Source organism: Pan paniscus, chromosome 7 (assembly GCF_029289425.2).
Source record: "Pan paniscus chromosome 7, NHGRI_mPanPan1-v2.0_pri, whole genome shotgun sequence".
In the NCBI taxonomy this organism is placed as follows: Eukaryota; Metazoa; Chordata; class Mammalia; order Primates; family Hominidae; genus Pan; species Pan paniscus.
Genome location: NC_073256.2, coordinates 66,282,607 through 66,295,458, shown reverse-complemented (window position 1 = coordinate 66,295,458; position 12,852 = coordinate 66,282,607). Strand labels below are relative to the sequence as shown.

The following is a 12,852-nucleotide window of genomic DNA, read 5'->3' as shown; positions in this document are numbered from 1 at the left end:
ACAGACTTAATAGTAGCTAGATAAGATGCTATCATTTTGAAATTTCCTTATTATTCTTTGCTAATAATAAATTACTAGTAATTAAAAGTGCTGAATAAATTTAAAAGAACTTTCAAAAGATCCTTGGAAAATAAGAGTTTAGTAAACATGTTCATTCAGGTATAGCCCTAAAACAGTTTATTCTTTTTTATTTCACTTTTGATATATTCATTTCTTTAATTTTTATTCCATAAACAAAATACACTGACATATGCTTGAAAATGTTTCTTAAAATCTCCTTTCCCATGTCGTCATGAGATTTGTAATGGCATTATAATTTGGTCCATTATTTTATAGGTTCACTATTTATAAAGAAGTAAGTTCCAGACTTTTCAAGGGTGTTAAAGCAAATGTTTAATGTCAGAATATATATTTTAGTAAGTTAAATCAGATAAACTGATTTCTACTTTTTCTCTATATTATTTTTTAAAAATATTGATGGTATACTATTTGGTGCTGTTAAGTTGGTGTCAATCTCTTGCGATAATATGGAAAAGACCAATAAATTTCGATAAAACACGTACTGGAGGTGCCAGAAACTTGTAGAGACATGAGCCCCTCAGGGCCAGGAAGGTCGGGGAGTACACTCTGTCCTGGAGGGGGTCTTGCTCCCGGGCTTCACACCAGCCCATGTAGACAATCTGCAAGAAAATGGAATACAATCAACTGTCAAAACTTCTTATTTTAGATATCTTATATCTAAAAATATTTAGATGTAAATATTAAAAATATTTTAGGTATTTTTCATGTAGTATTAAAAATTCACATAAAATTATCAAATTGATTGATGCAAAAAAGTACATTAAACCAGATTTGTCTTCAGTAAATGAATGTAAACCTCTCATAAGAATTTCTTATACGTTTCTACCAGCATTTATCAAGTGTTTATGCCATCCAACCTGCCATGGATTATATTTCCCACTCTATCAATTCTTACAGAAAAAAATACTTATTTGTAATAGAATTCATTGATGCATCACACTTGTTTACCAATTACTGACATTTTATTAATTGGGAATGTGCTTTAATACAGAATGTTGAAGTGAGTAAAGAAAGCAAATCAGATAGACATCTTATGGCAATACCACTAGGGCGGCACACCACTTCTCCTCTGTGCCTGATAGGGGAGAATGATAAATGTCCTCCTTTTAATCATTGATCTTAGATGAATACAATTTATGCTAGTGTATTCATATATCAAATGGCATTGAAATCAACTCTTTAGCCTCTAGTGCTTAATAAAGGCAGATCGATTTCCAAACAAAGATTTTGTGAGATGAGCCACTCCTCTTTTTATGATCTGATTTTCTTGAGAGTCAAACATATACACAAACACTTAACAAATAAGTATGGCATTTCTAACAACATATTCATGTGGCATTCAATTTCTTTCTCATCACAACTCTGTGCGGGAGGATATACTTCCCACTTCATATAATTTACGTTGGCTTTATGGTTGGCAGAGTTAACTCCTCCTCCTAGATATTTTTTTCTTTTTTTGGCTCATGAGACCTTCTATCATCAATAGGATATTAATGAATGTGTCGCAAGTAGAGTTAGCTTAGTATCTTGTGCTTTTGCCATTATCATGAAAAATTCATACCCAGGATAGGAACACATGCCAGCAGACCAGAGCTCAGCTTAACACCTGGACCAAGCCCAGCTAGCTCCAAATTGGTGGCTAATGACAATCAGTTTACTTTCAGAAAGAAAGAAATACTTATTGTTGTATTCCAGCTAGTAAGGGGGTGGTTTGTTTTGCAGCATTAATGTGGTGACAGTTGACTAATAACAATGCAAGAATTTGAAATGCAAGATTTGAAATATTACTGTCGTCTACTCATAGATCTCATCTTCTTTCCATTAATTATGTTTACTCTCTAAAATAATTGGATTATTCACCATCTCATTATCTCAGTTTGTCTTACAATAAGCCTATGAGCTATAAAGTCCCTGAATTAACAAATTAAGGGATTGTGATTTAAATAAATTAGCTTAACAAATGAATCAAACTTGATATAAGTTAGAATTGGAATTTGAACCAAGATGCCTTGCTCTTTTAATTATATAATGTATTCTGTAATCTTTTAGGTTACTAACATATGCATTACATAGAGACTTCACTGGTTAATAATAACATAATAAGAACCAGCTATAATAACTGATTATTTTGTATTGCTTATATGGCCAGGTATAGTTGATCAGATAACAACACAGTTTTGAAAAAGTAAATGAAGCTTAATAGATAACCATCCCATAAAGAAAACTATGACTTAGTTTAATATATATTTACTGTGTCAGAATAATTACAGGAGTTCAAATGAAAAGGATATTATAGCTTACACTTCCCGTAGTTGCATATTAGAGAATGTAGACAACCCACCATCTAATGTTACCTTAGGAAACTGGAAAAGAATATGCTTAAAGCACTAGATGTTTTACAAGCTATTAAAAGACAACCAGGAAAAATTTATAGGAATATGAAAATTGAGAGAGGTTAATCATTAATACAAATGCGGGTCAACTTTTGCCATAGGTGTGCTTTCTACACGGAAATGTCACATGGGAGAATCAGCTACATTGGCCAGTCTCACAGGTTTGGATCAAAATGTTAAAGTCCAGAATCTTCCACATGTGGAGGCCTTAGTAAACATGCTCTGCTTTTACTTAGGATCAGAAATGTCTGCATCCTAATTACAAAGTTAAGGCAGAAGTCATCAAGCCCTTGCCAGGACTGGAGCTCAGATTTAAGCCATTGAGATGATCCAGAAAATGCCAAGCTTTAAATGGTTTATGATGATCCTGGAATTCTGTCAGGCTCCTGACTAAAGAAAATGGAAATTCTTTCTGGATGACAATAACATTACTTATGTCAATATATTTTCATAAGACCTGTTTCTTGGAAGAGAATAAAAATAACCAAGAATATAAGGAAATAAAACTTCATGAAGTACATCAGGAGAATAACATGAAGAATAAAAACAATAGACAGCAGAATTGAATATTTAGGCGTTTCAGATATTGGAATTTTCTAATACAGACATTAATTAAGTTTGCTATGTATATGAATATAAGATACAAAATTGAAACTTTCATCAGGGTATATCTGAGATAATAGATTATAAAATGTTCCATTTAGAAATTAGACAAATAAATATTTATGAAACGTAAAGTTGGGTTTAACAACATATTAAAAAGCAGCTAAAGAAAGAATTAGTGAATAGAAAGATGGCTCAGTAAAAAAGGTCTAGAATGATGATTGGAGAGACAAAAGTTTGGAAAAAACATATATGAGAATAAGAGAAAAAGGTGTTACACTGAGAAGTACAAAACTTCAAACTTGAGTCCCAACCCAAGCACAGCAAAGAAAGGGAATGAACAGAAGATATATTGAAAGAGATGATGGCTAAGAATTTTCACAAATTGATAAAAAGAAGTCAATACACAGATTCAGAAGACAAACAAAACAAAAGCTAGATAAATATAAGCACACCAAGGCACTTTGGCATGTGTCTTCAGAGAACCAAAGACAGCAAAGAGCATAGTAAAACTGGCAAGAAGACAGGAAAAAAAAAACGTGTACATTAATGATTGGTTTAATAGAAGGCAGACGATTTATAATATATGTTTCCGCATTTACTCTCCTGTAATACCACACATCATTTAGCTTCTGGAAAACTTTAACTTTATACCTATGAATGAATGAGAGTGAAAGAGGCAAATACCATCTACATTTTATTATGAAAATAGTTTTGACCTTCTAGATCCTTGAAAAGTATCCAAAGAACATTCAAGGGCGTACAAAATACTCTGGGCCACTGTTGTAAAGTAAAAACTTTAGCAAATGTCGTGATCTTTCAGGTAATCACTTATTAGAAGTATAAAAGAAAAGTAACTACGTTAGTGAAATGTATAAAACTTCAAAATAAACATATAGAAAAAAATAAACAATTTGTTTCATAAACAATGCAAAAGCAAAGGAGATTAAAAAGAAACAAATGTGGCGGAAAAATGTAAGGCACAAGGTAAGGTGGTAGAATGTAATCAAAACAAGGTATTAGTTATATAGCAGATAAATAGAATAAACGCAATCTTATAAAGTTTTTACTAATATATTTTTTTAGACAGTATCTCACTATCAACCAGGCTGAAGTGTGGGGGTCACAGTTCACTGCAGCTCTAACATGACCTCCCCAGCTCAAGTGATCCTCTTGCCCCAGCCTCCTGATAAGACTACAGGCACACACACCACCACTTCTGGCTAATTTTTGTAGAGACGGAGTTTTGCTATGTTGCCCAGGCTGGTCTTGAACTCCTGGCCTCAAGAGAGCTGATCGTCTAGGACTTTTAAAGTGCTGGGATTGCAAGAATGACCCATCATGCCTCGCTTCTTAAAAAGTTTTTTACACTACACTAAATAAATAAATAAATAAAATAAAAACAAAAGCAAAAGATAAACCCTATATTCTGTCTCTGTAAGGTTTATCTAAGACATAAAAGTACAGAAAATTTGTAAAGAAAAGAATAAAAAAATTATACCAAACAGAGACCAAAAATCAATTGATTTAGCAATACTGGTATTAGAAAACATAGATCTAAGGCAAACATTATTTCTAGAAATAAAAAAGGACTTTTAATAATGATAGTGTCAAGCCTATCAAAAAGACATAATAATGTTTAGATTTTTTTATATCTGATAACATACCTTTTATTTATTTATTTATTATTGTTTTTGAGACAGTCACACTCTGTCATCCAGGCTGGAGTACAGTGGTGTGATCTCAGCGCACTGCAACCTCCACCTCCTGGGTTCAAGTGATTCTCCTGCCTCAGCCTCCCGAGTAACTGGGACTAAAGGTGCCCACCACCAACCCCGGCTAATTTTTATATTTTTACTAGAGGCGGGTTTTCACCATGTTGGCCAGGTTGGTCTGAAACGCCTGACCTCAAATGATCCATCCTCCTTTGCTTCCCAAAGTGCTAAGATTACAGGTTTGAGCCACTGCCCCGGCCTGATAACATACCTTTAAAATATATAAAATGAAAAACTGATGGAACTACAACAAAAGAAATGAACAAACTGATAATTGTAGAACAAGTTTAGCACAATTCATTGAATAACTATAAAATAAGAGTTAAAAATCCATCAAGCCATAGAGGTTTTGAACAATTCAATTAATACAATCTGCTTAATTTATTATGTTTAAGACACTTGACTCAACAAAAATTGAGTATAAATTATTTTCAAGTGCACTGGAAATGACAAGAAGTGATTACACCTTTATAATAATTATATCATTATATTTAGGTAATAAAGCAGGTATTAAATATGTTTTGCCATTCAAATGACATGTGGTGTCCTAAATAGAATGAAATGAGAGAGCAATATTCACAAAAAATTAGAATATGCCCCTCCAAAAGATTTGAAAATTAAGCTACATACTTCCACAGATCAAAGGAGAAATCAAAAATGAAGTTAAGGCCAGTTGTGGTGGCTCACGCCTGTAATCCCAGCACTTTGGGAGGCCAAGATGGGAGGATCACCTGAAGTCAGGGGTTCAAGACCACCCTGACCAACATGGAGAAACCCCACCTCTACTAAAAATACAAAATTAGCCAGGCATGGTGGCACATGCCTGTAATCCCAGCTACTCAGGAGGCTGAGACAGAGAATCACTTGAACCTGGGAGGTGGAGGTTGCAGTGAGCTGAGATCATGCCATTGCACTCCAGCCTGGGCAACAAGAGAAAAACTCTGTCTCAAAAAAATAAATAATTTAATAAAAATAAATAAATAAATAAATAAATAAGCCCAGGTGAGGTGGCTCATGCCTGTAATCTCAGCACTTTGGGAGGCCAAGGTGGGTGGATGACCTGAGGTCAGGAGTTCGAAACCAGCCTGACCAACATGGAGAAACCCTATCTCTACTAAAAATACAAAATTAGTTGGGCTTGGTGGCTCATGCCTGTAATCCCAGCTACTCGGGAGGCTGAGGCAGGAGAATCGCTTGAACCTGGGAGGTGGAGGTTGCAGTGAGCCAAGATCAGGCCATTGCACTCCAGTCTGGGAAACAAGAGCAAAACTCCATCCCCCCGCAAAAGAAAACAAAATGAAGTTAAAGAATAGTTTGAACTAAAATACAATGAAATATGAAATCTCAAACTTGAGGGATTCAACAAAGGCTAACCTTGGGCTTTTATATCTTATATATATGCGTTTGTTTAAGTCTCAACATCTGTAATCCAGGAATCCAGTTCAAGAATTTAGAAAAAGTTTAGGAAGAAAGAGAGAAAGTATCAGGGATAAGGAGAGACCCAAAAGCCAAAATAAAAATTAAAAAAAAAAGGAAGTATTGGATGCAGGCACTAATGAAATAGAAAAAAAAATACAAATAGGTATTCAACAAAACAAAAAATAATTGTTAAGAGAGAATAATAATATAAATACTCATGGCAAGCATCAGCATAAATTACTAATATCCATGATATCAGATCCTACAGATATTATAATTATGTTAAAAATCTTATAAATGATATTTTGCAAGTTACTTTTAAAATTTAAATGAGAGGCCAGGCGCAGTGGCTCATGCCTGTAATCCCAGCACTTTGGAAAGCCAAGATGGGTAGATCACTTGAGGTCAAGAGTTCGAGACCAGCCTGGCCCACATGGTGAAACCCTGTGTCTTCTAAAAATACAAAAATTAACCAGGCATGGTGGCGGGTGCCTGTAATCCCAGCTACTCGGGAGGCTGAGGCAGGAGAATCACTTCAACCCAGAAGATGGAGGTTGCAGTGAGCTGAGATGGCAACAGAGTGAGACTCTGTCTCAAAAAATAAATAAATAAATAAATAAAATGAAATATATTAATTCTTAGACAAATGTCAGAATAGACGCAGAAAGAAATTTGTTTTAAATATAGAATCCTATAATTGTTAAAGTAATTTAATCTGTAATTTAAAACATTCCAACAAAAAACTTGAGGAACTAGTGAATCTTTTTAATTTCTACTCATTGTTTTTTAAAAATGACCTAAATTCTTGTAAGGTCCTCCAGAGAATAGAATAAAAGAGTGATCAGTCCCAACTTAATTTATGGACCAGCCATAACTTTACATGAATGAGTGAACAATGCGAATGAATCTCAAGGAACAGCACCTGACAAGAATATTTATAAAAAGGGAATTTTACATTTAAATCATTCTTTATATGAGGTCTGAATTTATTAATTAAATAAATACCTTGAGATTTAAAAGCATCAATATAATTCACAATATGAACCAAATGAAGGATTAAAATCACATACTCAAAAAATGAAGAAAAAATGATGAAATTCAACATATATTCATGATAGAATCTTTAAATTATAAATAGAAATTGTCTTTAAAATAGAATTTTTTTAATTTATAATCCAAATACGGGTATTTGTATTTTTAAAAAATGTATTTAATGGTGAATTACTTAAATTATTCTTTGGAGATCAGTAACAATACAGGAATATACACTACCACCACTAACAATCAATGATTTTCTATTTTTACCCAATGTGCTGAGAAAAAAAAAGAAATTAAATGTTAGGTTTAGAAGATAAACGTCCACCATTTTTGTTGATAATATGAATTTATATATAGAAAACACAAAACTTTCAAATAAACAAAATTATTTTGTAAATTTCTCAATGTTGCCAAATATAAAATTTTATCCAAAATAAATTATATTACTGAGTAACCTAAATTAATAGTAAAAAAATAGAAATTTTAAAATAAGACAATAATAGACTAAAACTAAAAAAGACGAGCCAGTAGAAAAGTGGGCAAGAGCATTAATGAGGCTTTCAGAAAAGAGATTTTGGCTTATTCAACTTAGAGAAAGTATTCAACCAAAGTGCTCATCAAAGAAATGCAATTTAAAACCACCGTTGTATATCCTGTGTTTATCTTCCAAAGAGGCTACAATTAAAAGGACAGAAAGAGCTAAATTTTGGTGAGTAACTGTAGTAATGGAAAAGCTCCAACACAGCTGGTGAGACTGACTCCTCACTTCTTTTTTTGAGAAGGAGTCTCCCTCTGTCGCCTAGGCTGGAGGGCAGTGGCACAATCTCAGCTCACTGCAACCTCCAGCTCCTGAGTTCAAGTGACTCTCCTGCTTCAGCCTCCCGAGTAGCTGGGATTACAGGCATGCACCATAACGTCCGGCTAATTTTTTGTATTTTTAGTAGGGAGGGGGTTTCACCATGTTGGCCAGGCTGGTCTTGCACTCCTGACCTCAAGTTATTCACCCGCCTCGGACTCCTCACTTCTCATGTGAACTGAACATCGGTGCATGCAAGTGCACTAGAGAAGTATGTGTACCAGTGTTCACAGCAGCATTCTCCTTAGTAGTCCCAACTATGTGCCGATGTGGAAAATATCAATAAACTGTGCCACCAATATATTTTATGTAGATGAATACAGTAACATGCTGTGTTATAGTATGAGTATACAGTAAGTACAATTATCAAATTATAGTTACATGGAACAACATGAATGAATCTCAAGGAACATCATGTTAACTGAAAGAAACCAATATAGGGTCATATATATATATGATTTGATTCAAATAAACTATAGTATTTGGAATGCATTCATGGTTGGAAAGAAAAAAGTAGTATAGCAAAGCAAGACCATTATTACCAAGACTTTCAGGATAACAGTTATGTGAGAGGAGAGCAAGTCAGTTGTGCAAAGTAGGGAGCAGGCAGCACAATGGCTAAAAATAGACTCTCTTTGACATGCAGCTTGTTTACGGAGGTTTGATTTTTTAAAAATAATTAAACTGTATGCCTAAGTTTTAGGAACTTTCTATATATGCATTATATTTTATTAAATCCTGTTTTTAAAATGTCATACAATGTGTATTAATAACAGTTTTCTACCACTATTTTATTCAAATAATGTAGAGTTTTGTAAGTTGTATAGGAAAAAAGTATTCTAACAAATATTGTTAGATTGTCATTCTGGGGTCATTGTAATAAGATGAAATTTTAGTTATTGTAAATTATATCCCCATAAGCATTATTTCTCAATTAAGTCAGGGTTTCTAGTTTTAATTCAGTCTGATAAAACTTACAGTTTCTCTATTAATGACTCCTCTGTTTTGGCAAGAAAGAAAAAAAAGAATGCGGTGGTGTACATAATCACAAAAAAGAATATGTTCGAGACTCTTAAGACTATGACATTTGAGTTTGTTGTCTCTTCCAACCTCTATACTTTGCTGCAGGCTGAAATATTAAGGGTGGTGTACTATTATTCTTCCAGAAATATCATCATTGTATGCAGTTTTATGATTTTGAACCGAGTTTAGCTTTGGAAATGAGCTGAGAATATACCTAATAAAAATGAGATTATCAAATCTGTGAGGGATATATCTACATGTTTGCTCTCTGAGTCAAACATTCACCTTCCTGTTTACTATGCCAAACAGGAAAAGGGAGTTCTTTTCAATTGGTCTCAGATGCCAAAAAGTACCTTTCCTTTTCCATCATTGCCAGGACTTGGGTATAATAATTACGCAGTTGAAGAGACATAAAGCAGTTTCAGTACATTCTTCCTATGAGTATCACAGAAAATAATAATTCTAAAGAAACAGTGTATCTCTTAATTTCTAAAAAAAATGTAAAAATGGGAATTACAGGCATAACAGAAATAGGATGTTTTAGAAAATAGTAGAATTAAGAGGAGAATTTCCCTAAACACATTAAATGACAAGAGGACTTCCAAACATCTATCATTTTAAGATAAATAATTTGGAAGCTTGTTCACTTTAAATTAAACGTATCATTATCACAAAACACGCCCCATATGTGAAGCTTGTATTACACAGCAATAATTTATTTGTTATTATTCTAAAATGTATTTTAGTTTGTTATTTTTTCTTCAATAGAATTTCTTTTTTAAAGTGGTTTTGGGTTCACAGCAAAACTGAGTAGAAAGCACAGAGCTCCCATCTACCTCTTGCCCTAACTTGCACAGCTGCCCCACTTGCAAAATCCCCAAACAGAATGAAACCGATTTGCCATTTGTGTGTGTATGTGTGTATGTGTATACATATATATGTATATATATATGTGTGTGTGTGTGTGTGTGTATTTTTTTCATGAGGTGCTTGTTCGGGTATTTTGCCTGTTTCTAATTGGATGTTTCCTTTCTAACATCCAATTAGAAAGAGTTTGAATTTTAAGAGTTCTCTGTGTAGTTCAGGGAACAGTTCCTCATCAGATGCCTTTTGCATATATTTTCTTCCAGTCTGTAGCTTGTATTCTCATTTTCATGACCCTATTATTCATAGAGCAGATGATTTTACCTTTAATGGGGTCCAATTGATTAATTCTTTCTTTCATGGATTATGCTTTTTGTGTTGTATCTGAGAAGTCATCACCATACCCAAGGTCATCTACATTTTCTCCTATGTCATCCTCTAGGAGTTTTATTTGCCTTTCAAATTTAAGTCTATGATCCATTTTGAGTTAATGTTTGTAGAAGGTGTAAGGTTTGTGTCTAGATTATAATTTTTTTATTCCTCATGTGGATGTCCAGTTTTTCCAGTACCATCTGTGGAAAACATCACCTTTTTTGTTGTATTTTTTCCTTTTTTAAGGATTAACTATACTTGTTTGACTTTATTTCTTGGCTTTCCATTCCGTTTCATTGAGATACTGTCTGTCCTTTCACTGAATACAACACTACCTTGATTATTGTCACTTTATACTAAGACTTGAGGTTGGATAATACGAGCCTCCTGACTTTGCTCTTCTCCTTCAGTATGGTGTTGGTTTTTCTGGGTCTTTTGCCTCTCCATATAAACTTTAGAAAGAGTTTTTAATATATATCTACATCATAATAATTACATTTGTACATTTATCCCTAGTTTTTGGAAGACAATAGGAAGGAGGGAGCATTTCAGGTGTTTTATAAGAAGGAATCAAGATAACATGTAACATGTTCATAATAAATAATAAAACTGAAAAAATGGCAAATTCTCACCGTCTAATTTTGATAGCACACTACGTCCTTTACTTTTATTAAAACAAACCCACAAATTTATCTGTAAATTTTTTCAGCTAAAGTGAAGATGGACAGCATGCTAATCTAATATTACCGTGGTTTCCAGTCCAGCAACATCAGCATCATCTGAGAACCTATTGGAAATGCAAATTCTCAGGTCTTAACCCAGACCTACTGAATTCAAAAGAAACTTTAGGGGTGGAACCTACCTCTCAATATTTTAATGAACCTTCCAAAGGACAGAGATGCCGCCTCAAGCTTAGTGGAGAAGGCCATCTAATTATGTTATAATTCCAACAGCTGGTAAGGCTGTGTATTAATGAGAACCGTGTTTATTACTTAAGACAGAGGAAACCATTAATGAAAATGTCCTAGAACTTGAAAGAGAAAAAGAAATGATGGGCTCTTGATAAACATGGTATTTCCAAATACGACATATTGGAACACTTTATTACAAATCAATTCTACTTCAGGGACGATGATTAAAACAGGAAATATTCTTTTTTAAACAAGTATAAAAACATTTTACAAAGTGCTGCAATGTTACCAAGGCAACACAGACTTGACCAGCCAAGCTGCCTGGGAAAAGAAAAGCTCAGAGATGTGCATCCCCTCCGAGACACTTTCCCCCTCGGCATTTCCTCATTGTAAAATCATTGCCGAGAGGCTAAAACAGAGAATCCCAGCAGTATCAAAGGACTAAGTAATATATATTTGATTTCTGAGCCCTCCTAGAGAAAAACATCAGGCAAAATATAACACAGGAGGAAAAATAAATGAGTAATAACCAACACCTCATAAAGGTTGCAGCCTAAGTGTTCCACGAGCCCTTCATAAGCACACAGTCCTTAGTCCTCTCATTACAGTGAGATAAATTGTACCTGTTATTTTATTTTGCCAGGAATAAAAGTAAATTCTCTCTGGAGGAAGATAATATCCCTATGAACCCCAAATTATGTCTATATATTTATATGCAATGTCTTTTCTTGAACCAAAATTTATAAGCCATACAAGGAGATAAGAATACAACTTAAAAAAACAGAGGATAAAATGGACAAGAGAAAAAAATCCACACACACATAATATATTTTAATTTTGGAGGGACCAGACAGACTTTAAAACTATCATGCTTAATATGTTCAAACATTAGGTGGTTAGTTAGAAAAATATATAAATAAAAATTACAAAATAATAAAATGGATATCTACAAATAAAAAATAGAAAAACTAAAACTATAAACCCAATATATGAATTTACCAGAAGTTTATACACAGTTGAAGAGTAAAGAATTAAGTGAATTTAACTGTTACTGTATATAAAATAAACATAACAATTCTGTTCTATATTAAAAAGAACAGTTTTCTGATCTTTGATGTGTGTGTGCTAGCAGAAGTTTAAATGTTACAACTAAAAGCAGCTGAGGGACAGCAGGGTGGCTCAGGCCTTTAGTTCTAGCACTGTGGGAGGCCAAGGTGGGCAGATCGCTTGAGCCTACGTGTTTAAGACCAGCCTCGGCAACATAGTGGACCTCATCTGTAGGAAAAAAAAAAAAGCACCTGGGCATAGCAAGTGTTTCTTTAGGCCACAACAGTCCAAAATGCCTACAAAAGGCAAGAGAGTAATGTTAAAATTATTTGCCAAGGAGGCCTGGTTTGTTAGCACTGTCACCCCACAACACTCCTTACCCTGCAGAACTCAAGAATTAATGTCAAGTCTCTAAATCAAGGGAGGGTACATGTATCTCACAAATGACAGTAGACCCTTCAACAACACAG

General features: G+C 33.8%; 1 protein-coding gene across 9 annotated transcripts in view; it reads right to left on the bottom strand.

Moving 5' to 3' along the window:
- SNTG1 (syntrophin gamma 1) overlaps window positions 1-12,852 on the bottom strand; it is an 865,234-nt gene that overhangs the window by 138,025 nt on the left and 714,357 nt on the right. For all 9 annotated transcript variants that reach the window (XM_034966056.3, XM_063606752.1, XM_034966057.3 and 6 more), the window contains one exon: window positions 564-680. In XM_034966056.3, the coding sequence (XP_034821947.3) occupies window positions 564-680 (117 nt within the window). The remainder of the gene's footprint in view (window positions 1-563; window positions 681-12,852) is intronic.